Raw genomic sequence first — 21,511 nt, 5'->3', positions numbered from 1 at the left:
AATATATTTGCACCTCCAAGGCTACTGTTACGTAACACCACGCACCTTGAATGCTGAATTACTTTTATTTCTGCCCTCTGTGCTTCCTTACCCGTAACTGTTCTCCTTGGCAGGATTATAAATAGACCGTAAATCGAAGTAAAAGCCTTGCCCCAAGCACAATAGCTTCAGTTAGCACACTGACTTTTTTTTAATTACCATCCAAGTAACATGATCTCAGACAGTGTTAAGTTTTCCACATTCGATTTATTCCACATGATTTCAAGGCAACATTCTCTGCACACTGATTCCCTCCCTCTCACAGTGTTTATCTTATCTGAGTAAGCTAAAGGTAGCTCAGGCAAAACACAGTTACCATGTTCAAAACCAAAACTAATACAGGAGGTCAATTAATTGTACACAAATTGGATTTTATTTACATCTCTACAATATGAGCTTTAATACTCAGCACGACTCGACCAGACAGGACCCGATGGCTGGCTACTGTACACTGCGCTGGGGCCGGACTGTCCCAAACTGTGCCTGTGGGAAGGCCAATCTGGCCCTGGCGGGGCTGTGAGGCTCAGCCTCTCTCACTGCGCACTTCGCACTTCCATCTTCCAATATACAACACAGGAGTAACACGGAACCATTTGTTTTAACAGCAGCAAATGCTGAGGTGCCTTCCAGGACCCAATCTAGTAGACACAACAGTATTTAGCGAGAGTTCTTACTTAGCAGTTCAAGAGATTTTTCAGAGGTTAATTTCCTCTTATGTTTAAGACCTGAGTAGCTATTAAGTGGGAAGGTTTTCATTTGTGTTTCTCTAACTGCAAGTCAAAGCTTAAGCAAGGTCAGCCTCTACCGATCTGAAGGCAGCGGGATCTCAGGTCTCTTGCCCAGGTTGTGGGATTTTGATTTTTAAGTTAAGTGAAAACACTAACAGATCTTAGCTACATAAATAACTTTTGCCCACTTCTGCTGAGAAGCTTCCTCCTAATATAATTCAGCATTTCTCCAGTAGAAGGAAAACCATATACATAATTTCCGTATTTCCTGCACAATTAACACATCAGTTATTGCAATGGTTTTCCTCTATGCTAGACTTTTGGTAATGGCTTGTAAATTAGTAGGTTTTAAAGCTTTGTGCTTTACTGTTTGTTTTTTTCCCCCTTATCTGAAGCGTAAGGCTAGACTCAGCGTCTGTCTTTGGTGGGATCTAGTGCATCTTCTTAGGCCGTTCCCAACTTGTATTGCAGAGCTGCAGAGGAATGGGTTTGGTTTCGGTTGCATAATTATCCAGAGAAGTTTAGCACTTGGAACACCCCTGTGCTGTAAGTGCTCTTCAGTCACAGCACGTTGAAGCAAACATACTGACTTTCCTCTGGCAAAGGCAGCGTGTGGGTATTCGCCATAGGCCATGCACATCACACAGTAGTCTCCGTTTTTTTACCATTTCGACTACGAAGCTGCTGCTCTATCATAATCCTCTCTTTTCTGTACCTGAAATGGAGAGGGAATGCATTTAAGTAACACAGAATTTTGCAAAAATTGAACTCTTATTCTAATGTGCTAGTTGAAGGCTGGAAAATGTTGTAATGAAAGCTTTTCTGATAGAAAATGGCAATTGTTTTCTTCCTCCTCGCCTTACATCTTCTGGCCACTTTGATTCAAAGCGATTATCAAATGGCCATTTGGTAACAGGTCCATAGCTGATATAGACTCCCATTGCTTTTGACCTCAGGGCCCCAAATATATATTCAGAAGCACCAGTGTATTTCTAACTTGTACCTGTTGGGCATTTTGAGCTACCATCAGAAAAAACTTAGGCCATTTAACAGAAGTGAAGCTTTAAAGGGAGTTGAAGAATATGCCACTAATCTAGTTTAAATGCTATGCCACCTAACTAGTTACCCCAGTACGTACTGCGTTTAGACTTTCCATGGTAATGAACAGCAAAAGTAGAGACTGAGGAACCAGTCTAAGGCTCCAGAGACAAAGAAAGTACACAGAAGCGACCCTGAGGTCTGGATATTCTGGGATGATCCCCCCTGTGTATGCAGCCACTATTTAAAGCAGCAATGGCTCATCTGGGGTAGCAGGTTATCGAAAGGATTATAAATCCCACCAAGTTTCACATAAGTACTCACAGAACAGTGTTCTAACTGCACTCTGCTCCGGCAACGCATTCACCTCTTGAGCCAACCCATAACTGGAAATGTTCGCCTGGACTCAGAGTCGCCCCCCTCATTTTACTTCTATTTACCTTGCAGTTGTCTGCTCAATCTCAGCATCTTCTTCTTTTTTTAGTCTGTGCAGAATTGACTCCAAAAAGGGAAGATTAAATTGAATATACTGAGCAACCTATCAGGATGACAAGAAATGCCCATTAGCAAGTACACTTACTGGGAAAGACACTGTGAACTCTTAGAAGTGATGAGATACGTACATCACTGCTAATCTCTTCCACATCACTGTCCATAAGAAAAAACTTGGCAACCTTGTCCGAGGGCCCCTGCAAGAGTCTGTGCAGTAAGGGAACGTCCCCACTCCTCAGCTGCTTCTTTTCTGGGATTTAAAATACATGCCGTGATGTGCAGAACATACAACATTGCCTCTAGGTACCTCACACGATCAGTAGTCTTTTCTTGACAACGATCCTACATTCGAGTGAAGTGCAATTGTTAGATACCTACAAGTCTCAGAAATTTGCAGGAGGATGTGGCACTTAGCTTACACTATGCATTTTGAAAGAAACTGGCAGATGCAACACCAAGGAGTTGCAATTTGGGCAACCAAGTAAGCATTTAAGAGACAGATCCTAGGCCCATCAGCTTGACCATGACCCTGTAAAGCAAAACCTATTTCATGATTTTCAAACAGCATTTTAACTTCATATTGACATTTAAAGTATATGCCCTTCAGTTGTCTCTCCAATTCTGTCAGGTATTCCTTCTAATAAAGATATAATTTCCTTTTTCCTGAAGGAATACAGTAAGCTGTTGCAGAAGTAAATGTTTTCCACTAAAAATGATTACTTGAAGTAGGCACCTGCGATCCAGGACTACCATCCAAAACAGTCAACTAAAATATCCCGTAACACCGCCAGCAGAACCTGCCACCCCACGGTTGCAGTGTGGCTGTGTAGAGCAGAAGTTACAGGAGAAGACCACCATCTTACACACGGCCTTTATATACAAAGGCCTGTTTAGCTGAACCACCCATACCGGCAGCACGCTGAAAGCACCCAGGACACAGTTACTCAGATTTTCCTCTCCCTCAGGGGACAACACATCCCTAAGGGTTCTTCGGAAAAGCCACAACGCCACACCACACCCACTCTGTCTGAACAAGGACAGATGGCTGTGACGAATCCTGTCACTCCGAGGTCAGTGCTCCACACTTACCTCCCGATGCATGGATTATGTAAAGTGCAAATTCACATGGGCTGTTTTCGATCTGTTAAACACAAACAAAAAAGTCCACTCAGACTGACTGATACACTTTCCCAGCATTTCACTGCCAGCAGACATTCACTGTGCTCTCAACTCATTTAGATCAATGCCTGAGACTGGGATCTTGCCAGTCGAAAGGTTAAAAGATACTGGATTTGGGTAATGTAGCAAGCTATGCTGCCATGGTCATTACCCCCGTACCCCACTACTCATGATCGCTTACATTATGGTATTGCCAAATCAGTGCCACACCCTCTTAGCCAGCAGCAGATCTTTAGTCTTGTTTCCCTGGAGCATCACCTGATTGCCAGAAATACTACCCTCAGGGTAAAACCCTCTGTTCCCTTCCCATCCACTTGCCTGCACAGCCACCTTCAGAGAGCAGCAGTCCTTCTGAACACCCGTTTTTCAACTTACTTTCTACAACTCTACAACCTGCTCTGCAATTCCATTCCTTATGTTGTTGTTCATTGAAGTCAACTTCTCTTTTTAGTATTACACTGCCGAGTGTAACTGTACAAACTAATTCTGCAATAGCAAGGCCTCTAGACAAGTTGAAGAAGTTATTGAAAATTGTACACTAAGAAGCTACATAGAATAAAGATACTGAAAAACATACAGCACCGATGGTAAATATATCTCTGATTGTTGAAAGATGGTACAAAGACACTCAAAAAAAAAAGCCATTTCGGACAGCACAGCACTCATCTTGAGCACTAGTTTTAACTGACTTTCTGGAGCTTTCTATGTGCCTGGATCTAACAGGAAGGGTTTCCCACCACTTGTATCCAAGAGGATTCCCTTCTGTTGTAAGCAGAATGCAATGACTAGCGCCCATCGCTAGAGGGCAGCACGGCCGCGTGCATTAAACCGCGTTTCCCCTGTTCGGTACCTGCCGTGTGTGACTGCATGGAGAAGCAGTTCTGTAGGTGTTCGTTCACTGCCCACTACACACCCAATACACCTTCTCTAGACTCAAATCGCCATATAACAGCTGCAAAACTAACCCAACCCATTCCTTAAGAACGGCCATGTGGGTTTTTTTGCTCTGCTCCATTCCATACACTCTCCCCCTCCCAGTTATTTCCTGCCTTGCACGCTGCACTGGTGCGACACACAAGTTAAAGTTGCTAGAAGATGGCTGCATTTGCCTTTGCAAGCACACAGAGTTACCTTAAACTTCCGAAGCAATTGTTCTATTACTTGTCTTGTTCTCATCTGGCTGTTTATTCTTATTTTGGTTTCTGATGCAAAAGCTGGAGTAAAAACTGATGTCTATGAAAAAAACAGCAACAAAAGGGGATGAGTATGAGGACTGCTGTACTCAGTGGCTGGGACTCCAAGGGGTATAAACCAGCACAGCTCCAGTACGAAGCCAGCTGTCAGGTATGCTGCTACCATTGCCATAAAGCAAAGGGCGGGCGGCGTCCTCAGGAGCACACCCCGGAATGCAGGATGACTGTGGGCCCCCACCATGCAGTGCCCACGCACACCTGAAAGCCACCCGGAGCAGAGGCCAAAAACAGACCCCAGGGGTTGAGCCCAAAGCCCAGTGACACCAGCCTGGCCATGCAGGGGGGGCAGAGGGGAGGGCCTCTCTTGGCTAAGGGGTGCAGGGGAGGTCCAGAAGCTTGCTGGACATATTGGTCTATACCCAGTACCCAACCTCGTGTGATCTAAGACAAGCATAAAGATTCATACCTCATAGTTGTAAAAGTGGCCATTAATTGAAAACCTGTGAGTTTCTTCTTCTGCCCTTGCTATCATGGGGAACTTGGTCCTGTTGTGCACAGCCGCAGCCTTGCTGACAGCCCTGGGCAGGGTAGCGCAATCATGTTCCTGCTCGCCCTTGGACTTCAGAGTATGGCTTTCATAACATGAATAACCTGGACAAAATGAAACCGCATCAGCACGTTACACAGCTGCTCTACCCTCCTTGCCAGCATCCCCACAGGAAGGTTCGTGGTGGAGGGCTTGGGGATTTTTTCCCATTATTTTTTTTAGTCAGGGAGGCAGTGGGAGAGGACCAAGGCCTGGGCATCTTGCACCAAGCAACAAGCTGTCTGCAGTAGCCAGTTTGCTACCGTGTTCACTTCTTGGGCATGATTTCTCTAGTGAAAGCACAGCCCGTTAGCACTAGCTGTTTGAAAATTTACCTGCACAGCACTGTTTTCAGTTGTCAGTCATGTGTCAGGGTTTCATTGTCACTAAAGATGTTCAGAGACCAAAAAAGTCCCTTTACTGGCAGGGAAGGCCTAAGGCATCAAATTATTTTTGCACAGTCACAGAACAAAGAATTTGTGGTGAACTTAAGAGCACCGACACTAACTTTTCTCAAGGTTTGGCTTTTCTTCAGTGGATCTCAACGTCTCCCCACTTAGATGATGTAGATCATCAAATTCTCCCCAGCGCGTCATTCCCCTGGAATACCAAACGTTGATAGTTGGTTACTGCTCATTAACATGGTGATTTCAGTTTACCCTGTAGCCAGGCTTCATGTAACACATTCCTACCCCTGTTCAAAACTTTATAGAACACAGCTACAGACTTCGGTGTGGTATATGAAGCCAACATTCCACTTTATGTGATAGTACAATTAGTTAGTAAAATGAAGTATGACTAGGGATCCCACATGTAACACAACCCTCTTTAGAGCCCATTGCACATGGAGCATGATGTCCGTCAAATAATTGGCAGTTATTTTTGATCTGATAGCAATGCCCTGGATTAATTGCATGTAGGATACCAGGCAGGCATACCAAATACACATAAATTGGGGTTTAAATCTTCACAGGACACATCACATCTCTTATACAGATGGGGATATAAAAGATGGAATTACCATACTAGCCCCTCGTGCTGTCCAAACCAGATCTGCACAAGAGCAGGGAATTCTATCCAGCATGCTTTAAACCCCAAATTTCTTTATGCCAATATTGCCATAATTCATTGCATAAACTGTAGCAGAAGGGCTTTGGCCAGTTACTGCTCTGACTGAGAATAAACCAATTTGTAGGAAAACATTAAATATTCATTTCCTATATATATTCAAAAAAATATTCAACTACCTCCAATGAACGTGCCAAACAACAATCTCAGTTGTGTTCCATGCATTTAAAAAGTTCATTTCAGATCTAACAGTCAAGCTGCTCTGCATACCTTAAAGCATGTCAGGGCAGCTTCACATTGCTGTGATGATGAATTCATATTTCCCTGAAGATTCAGATCTCTACCAGTCATAAGTTTTTCAAGAAATAAAAGGCAAAGCATAACTTCAACTGCCAGACTGGACCCTATGCTACAGGTCACATGCACCCCGTACCAGTAGGCCTGGCCAAGGTAAGCTAAGAGAACCGGATTCGCCTCAGACTCGAGTTCTTCGCTGGTTACCCCTGTCAGGTTACACACCTTATTTTCAACAGCAAGAGACAGGGAGGAAGAGTGTCCCTGACTTCACTGGAACTGCACAGCTGCAGTGATAGTAGAATTAAATCCACAATTTGAACATGTACTACATGCAATCTAAGACAATGCATAATTAGGAAAACAAGCTCTGAAACACAGAATTTATCAGAGAGGCATGCAGGGTAAACATTGGCTCAGCCTCCACATTGCACATTGCTCAGCTTCAGCTCATCAGATAATATTCAAAATTCACCATCCAAGGCTGGGAAACAGTGTTCAAAACAGGAAGAAGAAATGATTTAAGAACCTACATCAGTTTTTGAAGAAAGAGCAAATCTAGCAGGGGTCAGAGCAGCACGATGCACTCAGGAAATGTCACAGGCAGCAGCCTGAAGGAGCACCTGAGCTGTGTGTATTTCTAAGGGATGTTAGTATTAGACTTCGCACAGACAAAGCCAGTATTTGTTCCCTGGCTCCACGTTTGCCCTGAGAAGCGGTGGCATCCCACCTCAAGTACCTGGGAAGGTAACCTGCTATAGACAATCCCATAGCACTAGCCTGCCAGCTTTTCGCTTCTTGCTGTAGGATGTGCACTGACACGAGGTCTTTCGGGGGCTACTAATGTTATCAGGTGTACTTATATACATGGGGAGTATCTTTAGTAAACTTTGATATACATAAATTTCCCAGTACTTGCATGGGAATAGCCAGTATAGATGACAACAGCCTCCTTCACCTTCTCAGCTCTTGTTAAGCTGAAAGCCAGACAGAGATACATCCTTCCACCCAGCAGCAACTGTTGCAAGACCACACCGCATAGAGAGCACTGCTGTGCAAGCGACCACCACAGCTTTTGGGTGATCTGGGATTTACAACCAGCCATATCCATTGAAGCCAGCTACATGAGCTCTCTTGAAATACTAGCCTGCCTGCTTGTTATGGAAGTTAACACATTACCTTTTACTGGGGAACAAACCCACTTTCTCTGTTGACTTCAGAGTTACAAAAGAGGGTATCTGCTTCTCATCCTGAATTTTTAATCGGATGGGATGGCGGACTCCCCAAAATATTGACAAGATTCCTTCAATAAGTGGTTTGCTTCCTTCTTGCTGGGGAAAAAAAAAAAAGGAATAAGGAGTGCTGCATAATCATTGAGTAATAGCCATCATCAGTTTCACCTCCGAGTAACAGGACTATGATGAAATCTCTAATGCCAACAGAGCCCTGGAACATGTCACCTAGAGAGGCTGTGTAATCTGCATATGTAATACAGTTCCAGAACGGCTAAAGCTGACGCTGACCTGATCTCATGTCAGCCGTAGCCCGACTGTGACCAGGAGGTTTTCCAACCAACAAGTCCGTAACTCCATAGAATCGCAAGTTAAATCCTATTTGTTCGACTTGGATGACTAGCTCTCTTGAACCAGGGTGCTGAAAATTTGGTGAAGGGGAAGAATGACTGTTGGTAAAAGAGGAAGAAGCAGTTAATGAAACAGTCCTTGTTGACGCAGGGCACTGCATCAGCCCAAAGCATGGTATTGGTCCCCATTCCTGCTGACTTAGAACTCCATCACTGCAGAACAAGCTGGGACAGACAAGTGAGGACTGCCCTTTTTCAGGGCATTTTTGCTCAGATTTGTTCTAATGTCCTTTTGGCTCTTGGTATCAGCAAAACAACAGAAAGGCAGCTTGTGAAGGACAAGGAAGCTCAGGCATCTAAACCAGGGACTCTGTGGTATGAGATACAGATTCATGCTTTCATCTGTCCTTCAGCTCCACAGAGGATGCATTCCTGGGGCTACACTTATGAGCGTTTCCTCTGTATTGGAGGTTCACATCCGAGGAGAGCATCATAGTCTCCCCTTGACCTGAGTGACAGCAGGCCCGCCATTATATGCTGGGGGTTCAAGCAGAAGGTGTGGGGGCAACTGCACCTCATAGAAACATTTGCAGTACTACTCCCACCCAGCTAACAATTTAAGACTTAAAGATCGATTCAAAGAACGATTTCCCGTGATACTCCACGAAATGGGATGGCAAGGAGATCATACTGCTCAAAATTTCAAACTCCCACTAGTCCGAACATACCTATTTCTGCCCTCTTCTCCTCACAGCATTTGACTCTAGCACTTGCCGTAGCATTTATTAGTGACACATTTAATATACTAACACAGAACAGGTGTTCTACACTGTTCAGTCTAGCTCCATTCAACATCAGCGCCCATTAGTGCTTTTCCTACTATTACATTGTGCTTTTTAAATTACTTTTGCATACATTCTTACCTGGTTATGTGACAGTTGCAGATTTTCTTGATCAGAATAGTAAGAGTTATAAGTCTTCAGAAGAGAACTGAGCTGCTCTCTAGAAAAGATCACAAAGTGAAAATTAATTTTAAAAAATAATTTCATCACTGTAAAAATCCAGGTAGGAAGTGGCAGGGTAACACTCTGTACCTGTGTTGCCCACTGCATCTTTGTACACATGTTTTAATGATTAATACATCACTTTCCAGAAGTAAAATTTTGTCAGGATACTGGGTTACTTCTAATTTGACTCTTTCAAGACCTGATACACAGAGGAAATGGGTCAGTCAGATGTGACATTAACAACATTTCCCAGCATAACCTGTACTTTGGACTTCTGTTACAGTCACACAGGGGAAGCAAACAGGAACAACACTCCCATGTACCAGAGTTGCAGAATATTTCAGTGAGGTTACAATTTGTTTTCCCAGCATGATGGTTTCCATTGGGGTTTTATTTTGTATTTTTTTCAGATACTCTTCTTACTTGTAATTATCTACAATAGGCTTAGACAAAATATTTCCATTTCCTTCTGCTTGAATTATAATAGCTTTGGACTAATATTTGCTCTGAGGAAAAAGTATGGAGATGAAGGGAACTTCTGCCAACAAGCAAGGATTATAAGCCTGCCCATCATCTCTGATGTCAAACAGAAAATCATGATTCAATTTGTTAAAAAACCAGCATAACATTCTGCTTCAAAAACACTGCATTGAGGCAGGAAGGCAATATGAGGCACAGTAGTGCTATTTATGTTTAAAACTTCATGTTTAAGAACCACCATGGGAGATAACTATGCCTGTCTCCATCCTTGATAAACTTAGAACACTGCAGAAGAGGATTTCAGAAAGTGTTTCCAGTTTGATGGCGTTTCAAAATAACCCAGTTAGAGCTACCGCACATCCCAGTTTCTAGGCCACAGCCACCTCCTTCTCCCTCTGGCAACCTTGTCTGTAAAGAAATAACTTCAGCGACTGGATCTTAACCATGTGATTTCCAAACCTCCTGGAAAATTTCAGCAGAGACTGAAGCTATTCAACATCCTGAAATCCTGAGCAGCCCGTGGGTGCACCGACAGCACTGCTGCAGCATCCCAGGTGGGTTAAAGTCATAGTGAAGGGCAACAACAGCTCTCCAGTGACAGCCAGCCAGCGCAAACACCGCTCCCACCTGAGCTAACAGCAGCAGCACTACGGGCAGCCCACATGACTGACATGCCCATATCGCCCTCGTAAACGAGTAAGAAGCAATAAACACCACGTTGCACAAACATAGGCTAGGGGAGGATTGCTTTGGCAACAGCGCTGTGGAAAAGCACCTTCAGGTTACTGCTAAGCAACTGCTGATCTCAAGTCCGCAGTGCCATGCTGTTGTATAAGTAACCACCATACAAGGAAGTACGCATAGAAATATCCTTTTCAGAGCAAGGCTGCTGGAATTACAGCTCAAGGCCAGATTTGGCCGAAACACTCTGCCTTCTTAGCACTACTTTTTAAGGAAGATACACACTAATTGGACAAAGCCTAAAGAAGAGCAAGGAGAGTGATAAGACACATGAAATGCGAAGACAAAATCTAGTTGCAGCTCAGGCTAAGGAGGACCAAAAAAAAAAAGAAAGAATTGATATGTATTTCAGAACCATATGGAATGAAACATTCTTCCCCACACCAGGTAAACACCAAATATTTAGATAGTAATTTAAGAAAGCAATTTCCACCAGCAGAGATAATTAAGCATCAGAAAACAATTGCATGAAAGCATTATTTCTTCCTCGCAGACAATTTTTAAGCACGAAGATGCCTAACATCAGGATGGTTTAACACACTGTCTTGCAGTGGTCAGTGAAGACACCAAGTTTGCTTCCAAATAAGAGTCTAGCATTTCCATGCTTTTGTCTAGTATGAGACACTGTAACAGCTGAACTACAGAGCAAAACAGGCAGCATTTGCAAACTGTTTTCACAATAAGTTCCACAGAGACCTAGTGAAACTATTCAACACCCACGTACAGTCAGAAGAATTATCCCAAGTACTACACCAATTTTAAGTACAACCAAAACAAAACCCCAAAAACAAAACCAAGAATTGACTTCTAGCACCATCCCTGGAAAAGCAATCACGCATGGGAATAACGCTCAGTAGAAATTACATTTTAATATTTCAGTCAGAGTTCAGCAAGAACATCAAAGCAATAGCATCAGAGGTGCACGAATAAGGGGACCAAGACTATATGCAAAGTACTACACACCACCTTCTGTGAGAGACACATTTACAGAGAAACTTTACAGTACAGCCTTGGGCCACTGGAAATGCTGCCATGAATAGTTTCAGACTTTTTAGCAGTTTTTTTCCTGAAACAGTCACAACACACCCACGTCCCAGAACATGAGGTCATTATTAAAGGTAACAGTGTCACCCTTATCAGAGAAGACAAGAGCAATCTCTCTCCTAGGAAAGAGATCAGCTTGCCCATCACAGCAAAGAAGTTCAGAAGGGCATTTTCAGGGGTGAAGTGAGTATTACTTCATAGCATCTCTCACTGATCAGATTGTGACTCAATTTACTCAAACTGCCTGTTTAAATAGCTGCACAGTTGACTGTGTAAACTTAAAAATCACCGTTGCTCAGGGGTATCTGCCCTAAGATATTAAGAAACTCCAAGAGCTGAGTGCAAGAGAATAGGAAGAGGATGGATTACACCAAGAAATACAACTCATTTTGATTGTTAGCTCCTAAGTACGATTTTAAATATAACAGACAACAAAACTATCTTCTCCTGGGACTGCCATAGTCTTAATCCAGCAGCATACACCCTCTTCTGTGGCTTATGACACACGGGCTCTTCTTCCACCTCACATCTCCCCCACGTACAGCCTCAGAGCTCAAAGCAGGTACCTTCCGCAGGATTGTGTTTCTCAGTCACCTCTTACCATTTATACATATCCAAGCACCTGGACAACACGGTATCTCTGAATAACACCAAGCAGAACTCTGTCATGATGGGAGTCTCCACACAGTATACGGACCCTTAGTATCTACTTCTTCCTTCGGGGCAAGGTGGGCAGACACTGTGTCAAAGCCGGGTGCTCAAGCAGGACTGACAGACACTGCTGCCCAAAAGCTGACATTAAGCCTGGTCAACAGGAACATGGCCTTCCCCCAGGCCTGGCTGCTCACGCACTGGAGAGGGACGGTGGGGAGCAGGGAGGCCAGTTAGCCTGTATATGTTGTTTTTGCGGCCGAGGGGCCAACAGAGGGTGCAAGTGAGAAGCTTTCCCTGGCATACGCTACTCCTTCCTTGCTCCACGTAAACTGAACTTGTCCTGTTGCTCAGTGAGCCTTTTCCTGTGGTGAGAAGAGAGAATATTAAGAGGGCTTTTACTCAGCAGGTAACATTAGGACAAGGGCTGCACCACTAAACTCAACAAGGTTAACTGCATTCCCTTCTAATGCTCTGGATGTAAATTATTTACTTTGTTACCTTAGTGCAACTCCCCCCAAAATATTTTTAAGTGGTTTTATCAACCAAGTGCTGGGCTCCAAAACAGCATTTTCAACATGTACTTCAACTCACTTCGATCTTAAATCCTAGTAATACAGGTAGTAAAAACCTTTCTTTCCGTTGTGTTGGAATAGCTCATTACAAGTTTTTGTGCCTCACAAGCTATGAGGGATTGTATTCAGGTCATCCCACCAAAAGGGAAAGTTTTAATAGGCTTATACATGAATCAGATACAAGCGAAATTTTCATCATGCTGGCTAAAGGCAAGCAAGATCAAGCACATCTTGGCCTCATACAGAGGCAAATCCACATGCAATGCAGAAGACACCTAGCTTTTGCTCAGATGTTGTGACAGACCAGCTGATATTGCTTCTGAGGTGCTTAAAACCCAAGTCTTTTTATACTTATCAACCTCACACCTTTGGCCATCATTTTATTGACAGCTGTTATTTTGCAAGCTTTTTTCAGATAGAAAGTTTCATTCCCTGAAGACAGTTAGGGCACACTTAAGAACTTAGGTCACACTCTGAGGCCCATCTTAGTCCATGTTGGCTGCCAAGGCAAATAAAATCACAGGCTAAAATTACTAAGTGATGCAGTAGGGGTTATCTCCAGGCCAGATTACCTTTTTTCAGAGCAAGTTCTCAAGATTATCACTTAGTTTCTTGCCTTACCTAGAAAAACTTCCCATTAACTTACACAGAAGTTTGCACAAATAAATCTTTCAGGTTTTACTCTTGTGTTAGTGCAGCCAATGGTGACAAGGCACACAAGCCATTAGAAAAGCCCTGAGGGACAGATTCACCAGCAGTTCTCACTGACTTGTTCATCCTTGTGCAGTGGAAAGACACTAGAAATGAGACCCTTTCTTCTTTTAGCCCCAGAAGGAAGTAACACATTTACCAGCCTGCTCATTCCAGAACTCGTCTTATTTTAACAAATCTTCACTACGAAGGCCAAAGACTGCCCTAACCTAGAGGCACACGGCTGTCTCTTCAGACCTAAGCCGCCAGGAAATCAGCAGCTCTGCTGTGTTGCAAGGCTGTTCCTGATAGCACAGCTTTGTGACAACAGCCAAAAGCAGCCATTACCAGAAGCCAAAGCTAAGTAACTGGTAGAACAACTTAGAGACAAACCCAAAATAAGCAACATTTACTGCAGATTCACTACTTACTTCAGTAATGAAGGAAGGATACCAAGGAGCTGCAAGGTCAAGCACCCTGGTAGTAAACCACAGAAGACCCCAGATTGTGTTCACTCAAAACACTAATCCAGGACAATTTACCTGTGTCCTCTTTTGCCCCAAGCTCTACACATTTATTCATGCGTATTTATGGCAGTTATGCTTAAAGACTTAATAGTTCAGCCAGCCAAATAATCCCACATGCTTTTGTCAGCCTTTTGATCCAGCCATTGTGCAACTCCCCAACAGCAGGCTTGCCATGTCAGCAACATCTGCATGATGCAGCTCAAAGATGAGTAACGTAACAGCAGATTCAAGGTATAGATGAGTGACAGAAGTCTGGAAATAGCATTGGAAGCAAGCTTGAGTGCATATGGAATATGTTAGCGATTCTTGAAATGCTCGTTTTTTCAAGGCAAAGCAACTTGAACAGTACTTCAAACCATGACTGTAATGCAGAAGGTTCTCGACCAGGATACACATTTTACTACTTGAACAGGGAAATATAGGGGAAGAGAAACCCAGAGACATCAGTTCATCTGGTACCTTTCCAAATGCTTTTGTATGCCAAGTATATCTAAATTAACACAGATTAACTACCTCTGACACTAAAGCACTATGTCTCAAAATAGTAGCAGTATAAAAGGAACAACCCTTTAGAAGGGGAAGCACACATTTATTGCCTATGTGCTTTGGGCAAAACTTTGTCACCCTTCCTTAAAAAGGGAGAAGTCCACAGCACTGCTCATGCCACTAAACAGCATTGGGATTCAGATGCAAATACCTATCGCAGCATGAGAAATTCTATCACAGGTCCCATCCCTGGGTGCATTTACAGTTAGCTTCTTGTCCCAGAAACATCAAGAGGGATGGAAATGAAGTGGGAAGAGAGGCCCCTCTTCCAGCTCCTGTGCTCTGGTCCACAAGGGAAAAATTAATCCCCTAAAAAAAAGATGGAGCTATATGTCAGGAGGCCCAGGGTCTATGGTAGCATTACAAAAACATCCTACCAGCCAGATTTAACTGTGGAAAAGCATCCCACAAAAGACAGTTTGAGTGCAATTCCGAGCTTTTTACAAATAGTTTCAAGACCCACTTTCACTGGCAACAGAGTAGAGCTGGCAGCATGATAGGTCTTTCTGCAAAGAAACCCTGCCATCTGGGACTACAAGACCAAACCCCATCCCTCAAACAAGTGGAGCTTGAGTTAAACACTGGAACTCATCTTCAGTCCCAACGCATTTCAAAGATAGGACAGCAGTCTTCTCTAATCTGGAATTTTTTCAGTATCCTCTGTAAGTGCTGTCCTACCTAATGAACAAAATCCACAGACCAAAAGGTTTAATGCTCTGTTCTTTGAAATCCACATAAAGAGCAACTTTGCTCTGTAGATCCTTCACAGGAAGCAAGTTGTAATAACTGCCGCTGCTACCAGCTCAGCTCTCTACAGGCCCCCCTGTTAATGAATAAACATGGAATAACTTGAAAGAAAGGAGCAAGGGCATTAATTTTTTTCTTTTTAACACTTTACCTGGTTATGAACTTGTCCTCATTGATGGAAACAGAATGTAGATGCTGTGCTTTCATAGTCACTTTCTTCATTTATTCAGAGAGATGAAGCTAAAAGAAAGGTTAAAAAAACAATTATATCCACTAATGCCACTAAGAAATACTAAACAGTAAACACAACAACACAGCCTTAGTTTGCCAAGTGAAACAGGCTCAGACACTCAAGCTAACGGCTAAATATACCACATTTTGACTACTTCGTACTCAGCCATAATAGCCAAATTTTTCCTGCTCCTAGTAAAAAAAGCCATTAGCCATTCCCACCAAGTATATCACAGTACCTTAAATCCCAAGGACTACATACACCAGGACTTTCACAAGCAGTTTTAGGACTACTCTACAGCTCCACGATTATAACTCCCTGGATAGTAGACTGAGACTGCAACCCGTTCATTGGCTCAGATTAATTTCTTAATTATGGACAGAGCATTGCCCAGGGTCACCAAAAAAGAAGTGACTCAGCAAACCACCCTTAACCAGGTTCATAACACTAGACAAGAGAAGGAGAAGTGTTGCTCATTGGCAAGTCCTGCAGCACACAAACAGAGCAGCTCAGATATTAAAGCGAGAACAAGGTTATAATTTAAGTGATGTAGCAATATAATTTACAGATCACCATGTAGTGATTCCAGCACGTCGTGTAGGCAACAAGCCAGACCTATAAAGACTCCAACAATGCATTCTTCAATAGGCTTAATTAAGGAGTCTTGGCTGCTTTCTTTCTCCCTCAGGTGGTAGAAGTAAAGGCAGACTGAGGAAAGAACTGAAGACTCAGACTCAAGGTTGACAAGTAGGACTAGACTGAAAAACCTTATTCTCAGCCCAAGATGTGGCATCACACAGATGGGTGGAAAAAAGTTAATCCCACAGAAAGCAGTAAAATCTCCGACAACTGCACTGGAAGTTGATTATTCCACTTTTATTACTCTCTTACTTGGGCATGATGACAGAGGAATTTGCCTAACAGCACTTGACATCCCTTCTTCCTTACACCAGGAGGTTGACTCGAGTCTGATTTCAGACTGCATGGGACAGAGCCTGGTTAAATATGTCTGAAAAGTCATCTATTGTCTACAGTAGTAATAACAAGTAGCCTTCACAAAATCTATTTAGAAAAGAACTTCAAGCTTGAAAAGATCATGGCTGAAGAATAAGTGCTTAGCTCCTGTGCAAGGGATTGTACACTACTGAGCTATTTTAGACAAAGTTAAATCAAGTTTCCACAGTCTTAGATGAACAACTTCTGAAGAGGTGCGTCCAAATGAGAAATTTGGCATAAAAATACATTGTTTTCAACCTATAGGTTATTTCATAGCTCTAAAACCAAGGTGCACTACCAAAATGAGCTTTACGTGAGCAGCTTGATCAGTAGCTCACTGAAAAAAAGCAGGAAGGACCCCACATAGCCATTGTCCTTCCAGTTAAATCCATCAAGGCATAACCACACTCGGAAGCCAAAGAAGGCCAGGCACTTCTGTACAGACAGGAGTTTTTATGTAAGGAAGAGATTGCTGTACGCCAGTATAATAACATTGGTTTTTTTGCTTCTGATATGAGTTCAGTAACCATTTGCCGCACCTTGAAATCTGCTTTTATGTGATTTACTAATACCTGTATCTGAATCAACTGCCTGTGCCAATGCAAGTTCAAAACAATTTTAAAAGATGTGGAGTGGTTTATGTACATTGGCACCTGAATAACTGCACATACACTTAAGCTTCCTCCCATCTGTCAGGAAACAACATGTTAAGAAAAGCAGATAGCCAAGTCACCACTATTAAACATAGAGCAGCAACTCTAGCAAGGTCTAGCACTGCTTCATTGCTCATGCTCGCTTTCTTTTCAATAGAATGTGACCTTAAAATGGTTCATATGAAGGAAAAAGCTGATCTCTACAGACTGAGAGGAGTGATCTTTACACAAAAAAAAGAGAATTATCACTGAACTACCTGTTCTGTTACACAGTGAATGGCTCTTACTACAAAGTTGCCCTAAATCCTTGAGCATATCTTAAATCAGCTGGATGCCATTAAAATGCTGGCAATGAAACAAACGGGAAGAGTGGTTGGCAATGGGAATAACTCTTCACGAACACCTCCCCCTTCTCTCCCTCGCTGCCCGATTAGCCTGGACAAAGGCCGGCCTTTTCTTCTATAGCTGGCACAAAACACGCTTGTTACATTTCCTCAATTATGTGACCAGTTCTGCTTATCAGGCCTGTACAAAACATTTCCACACCGCCAGCTCACCCTAGAGATAAAACACCTCTCCGTGTACCCTTCCCCCAGGTGCATTTTGGCTACACACATCGCGCAGCCCCTACTTGGCTAACCCTGAGACCTGCGGGTTGCGAGCATGCAGGGACTTCCCCAGCACAATTACTCGACACCACAAGTGACAGTATATCTACAGTGGCACTCCATGAACCCACAGACCTGCCACATTTTCTATCACGTCCCAGTATCTCATTGTTTTCCATTTAACTTCCCCGTAGCTCTTTTAAGGAAACAAACAGGAGAAGTGAGGTGTGTTTTTTCCATTGTTCTCTTTGATCTGAACTTACAAAAACGTGTTAATTTTCCAGCTTTTCCAACAGTACACGACCATTTATTCTAAGCTGTCTCCTGACTGGCTTAACATCAGGCAGATGTCTTCAGCATTTTGTTCAAGTGGACTAGACCCACAGAATTCTCAGATACGCAAGACCTTGCAAGTAGGACCTTGGCTGGACTAATCTCCCGGCCTGAAACATTTTCCAAGCATTAAGTTCCATCTTGGTTAAGACTGACTAAAGCATAAAATACTTTTGAAAGCAAAGCAAAGAAACAGAAGGGAAAGACAGGACTAAATCAGAAGCGGGGCAGATGTAAAATGAGCAACTCTAGTGGAAGGCAGCAACTATTGGAAACATCTGGGAAAAGGAGAGGGAAAAAGGATCACTGCACAATCCCAAAGCTGCGCCAAGATTAACAGCTACATCAGGGCACAAGACAAATCTTACAGAGGTAGTGAACTTTACTTTGCTCTAAGATTTATATCTTATCTGCAATGTTTTTTTTCCCCAAGAAAAAGTGTTAGTGGAGAAGCAGATGAGAAGACTTGTTTAATTTTCTTCAGTAGAGTGATTTTTAAGTTATTTGCTTAAGGGGACAACAGAAGTACAGGACAGCGGAGGAATGACAAAGCAAAGGTAAGAGCAACCGGCTACACAGATTTTTTTACACAAGGATGAAAGGGGGTAACTGTAGAGGAGGGCTGGAAGGAGAGGGACTTTCAACATCCAAAGCTGAGCCAAGCAGGAACAGCAGAGAAGCATTTTAATTTATATTTAACAGCCTGGATGTGCCTTTGGCACATCCATATATTAAGACAGGGACTGCAGAGCAAGCAGTGTGCTACACAGAGCTCCTGCCAGTGGTAAGAAAAACTAAAAACCCAAACCTCCCCTAAGATTTCCAGGTATTTTAACCCACTGCTTCCCACAACTGTTCCAAAACCACAGGAAATCAGGATGGGGTGAACCTTTTCAACAGTATATATAACCAACCCATTTTCTAACCACTGAAGCATCTGGCTTTTAGCAGAACTTTGGACCATTATATGTTTCTATAAAAATGAGTTTAGGATTAATTCACATACATAATAAACTCAGTATCAGCAGAATACTTTTACTAGCCTTTACCTAGTCACACACTCTAGTTATATGAGCCTTCATGTTGGGTGTTGGGTTGTTTTTTGTTGCGCTGGGTTGTTTTTAAGTGTGATGTCCTCACCACCAAAGGAAAGGTCTAATCAAAAGGAAGTACTTATTGCAAGCACTCATATATTCCCCACAGAAAAGAAGGGGGCTTTTTTTCTTTGTCTTGCAGTCTTCTTGACACTTCATTTTAAAAATCCACTGCTACAGCACAGGCCAGTAACAGCACTACTTGATTAAAAAACTCTGTGTAACCTCTCTGCTCAGGCAAGTTCAGAATTGGCTTTGATTACTGAGGACAAATATAAGTTGGTATTTATCTAAATATGGCCCCTTAACTTCCTGAGTCACAAAGGACTAGACGCACAAGCTCCCTGCCTTCACACAAACAACGATGATAGAGCAGGGCTTGCACCAAATCTATTTCAAACACTAAGTAATCCATTACCATGAAGAGAAGTTACTTTCTATTTCAGGTTGCTTAGGAAAGATAGCTTTTACCTGCTAAAAAGAACAGACAAGGTCACCGATGTAACCTTTAAAATCACACCGGCAATTGGCAGGGCAGCAAAAGCTTATGCCCATGTACATACGGAGCAGCGGCACTTATTATCGGTCCGTTTTAATCACAGTTCTTACTCACCCAAAGCCACCTCGACATTTAGAAACTTCTTTGACGAGAATTTCTGAACGAACATTTCTCCTTCCCTCCGGCACCCTAATTACCCAAAAGGAATTTGACTCAAGTTCTGGGTGACTGCAAAGAACCTTCCTTTTCTACTGACACTGCAGGTTACGCAGCAAGCAGAACAGCAGCTCCGGCTTTACGTTTCACTTACCTGTACACACGATCAGAGAAGGAGAAGCAAGAGGAGTTACACATACCTTTCACTGAGCCTTGGACAAGGCATGACAGTATTGCACTGGCTGACAGCTGCCTCTGCTACTTCATGGAACCCGCAGAGCTGCTAATTACTATTTTGCTTAACAAACTGGGAATGCTGGAAACCCAGGACACTCCCCACGCCTCAGTGCATGTCGGGAATATTTACCTACCCACTTTCGATCCTCCAAGCAGCTGACAGGAGCACTCCCTTAGTCACTGTTACACCTACGGGGAGGCTCCAGTTAACACTTTAATCACTAACTGTGTAATGAGAGGCTACCTGCTGACACCCCGTAATTATTTGCTGACAGGGCATACCCTAAAGCATCCTGCTGCGAACACACTGTTATGCTTTAACCTCTTGTCTGTTTCCTAATCCGTAGGGTAAAAATCCTTTTTCCTTCTCCAGATATACGCCAGGCTTTAGCATTTAGTGGAATAACCAATGCATAAAATCAGGTGACACCCAAGTGTTAATATATGGATTTACATTATGACAAAAAATCTGACAACACAACTTGATCACTTAATCATGTACAGAGGTACACACAATGTCCTGCTTCACTGTATAATAGCCTTATGAACATTATTCATTGGGCAAGAGTTGTCTGTAAGAGAGAATGCACAACTGATGAGCGTAATTTCTCAGCAGCTAATCATGTAAGCAGATGTTAACACTGCAAAAATATTTGAACCAACACATAGCTTCCAAGTTCCTACTGTTTGTCCATCTATTTATAGCAAGAGATTTATTCACAGGATCAAGCCTAAAACTGAAAGTCATCAGGCCACAGAGACAAGAGCATGAAAAATACTGCACCCGTATTTGCATTTGTACTCATCTTACTGCATGGTGGTTTATATCAAGCTACTTCTAGTTTATGTAATTTTATGTTAGGGAGAGGCAGAACAGACCCTTGAATATTTGATTCCTGATCACATCATTATCCTCTGCTGTACTCCTTTCATGAGCCAGACTCATTGCTGTACACACAATATACTTGGTATTTGCCATTACAGTTTATGCTGCAGTATCTAGCTCTGCACAAGACGACTAGTTAATGTTTTATATACCAATGAAACCTACGAAGTCTCTAAACACAGGAAGGAGACAACATACACAGTTTTTGCTCAATTCACAACAGCCTAGAAGCTCCATGCTGTGGTGGGCTTGGAGCTTCACACCAAGCTCAACCTCTGGTGCTGGTCCGTCTCTTCTGCAATTGTTTAACACAAATCCATACAACTTCCCAACTTGTTTAAAGCGAGAGGTTTGATTTTTCCTGTCAGAGCTTCAGACACCTGAGCACTGCCTGGTGCTCTGGGATCAGAGAGCTAGAGGAGACTAGGCACAGCCTGGCACCTTCAAGTCTCTAAGCCAAGTTAATGTCGAATCTACCTGTTTCTGACAACCATACCACCCTGCTGGACACTTCCACTGTAAAGCTATTAGGAACATGGAGGTACCTGAGTATTTTTGGAACTGAAGACCACATTGTTACCTTACAACATGATGTTAACCCTTCAGCATA

The 21,511-nt window shown here is 42.9% G+C and overlaps 1 protein-coding gene across 2 annotated transcripts; it reads right to left on the bottom strand.

Annotated features, from left to right (window-relative positions):
• Positions 1–389: 389 nt before the first annotated feature.
• RASSF6 (Ras association domain family member 6) lies at positions 390–20,139 on the bottom strand. 2 transcript variants are annotated; one of them, XM_075089963.1, is made up of 12 exons: positions 19,979–20,139; positions 19,737–19,811; positions 15,359–15,447; positions 9,123–9,201; positions 7,797–7,948; positions 5,764–5,855; positions 5,136–5,320; positions 4,608–4,709; positions 3,387–3,438; positions 2,429–2,547; positions 2,246–2,343; positions 390–1,482 (listed from the first exon to the last, which is right to left on the bottom strand). In XM_075089963.1, the coding sequence occupies exons 3-12, from the start codon at positions 15,427–15,429 to the stop codon at positions 1,407–1,409; spliced, it is 1,026 nt and encodes a 341-aa protein (XP_074946064.1). In that variant the 5' UTR covers positions 15,430–15,447; positions 19,737–19,811; positions 19,979–20,139; the 3' UTR covers positions 390–1,406. The 2 variants fall into 2 exon arrangements, with proteins under 2 accessions (XP_074946064.1, XP_074946063.1); XM_075089962.1 differs by lacking the exon at positions 19,737–19,811.
• Between the last annotated feature and the right edge of the window lie 1,372 nt (positions 20,140–21,511).

Source organism: Phalacrocorax aristotelis, chromosome 4 (assembly GCF_949628215.1).
Source record: "Phalacrocorax aristotelis chromosome 4, bGulAri2.1, whole genome shotgun sequence".
Classification (NCBI taxonomy): domain Eukaryota; kingdom Metazoa; phylum Chordata; class Aves; order Suliformes; family Phalacrocoracidae; genus Phalacrocorax; species Phalacrocorax aristotelis.
Note: the sequence above shows the minus strand (reverse complement) of the source record. Positions and strands in the feature narration are given on the sequence as shown.

What these genes read in the sequence shown, in the direction of transcription:
- RASSF6 (XM_075089963.1), bottom strand. Translation starts at nt 15,429, where the DNA reads ATGAAGAAAGTGACTATGAAAGCACAGCATCTACATTCTGTTTCCATC. An exon ending in TGCAACTGTCACATAACCAG is followed by an intron (nt 7,949 to 9,122) that starts GTAAGAATGTAT and finishes TTTTTTCCCCAG; the next exon opens with CAAGAAGGAAGCAAACCACT. An exon ending in GCCACTTTTACAACTATGAG is followed by an intron (nt 4,710 to 5,135) that starts GTATGAATCTTT and finishes TTTTTTTCATAG; the next exon opens with ACATCAGTTTTTACTCCAGC.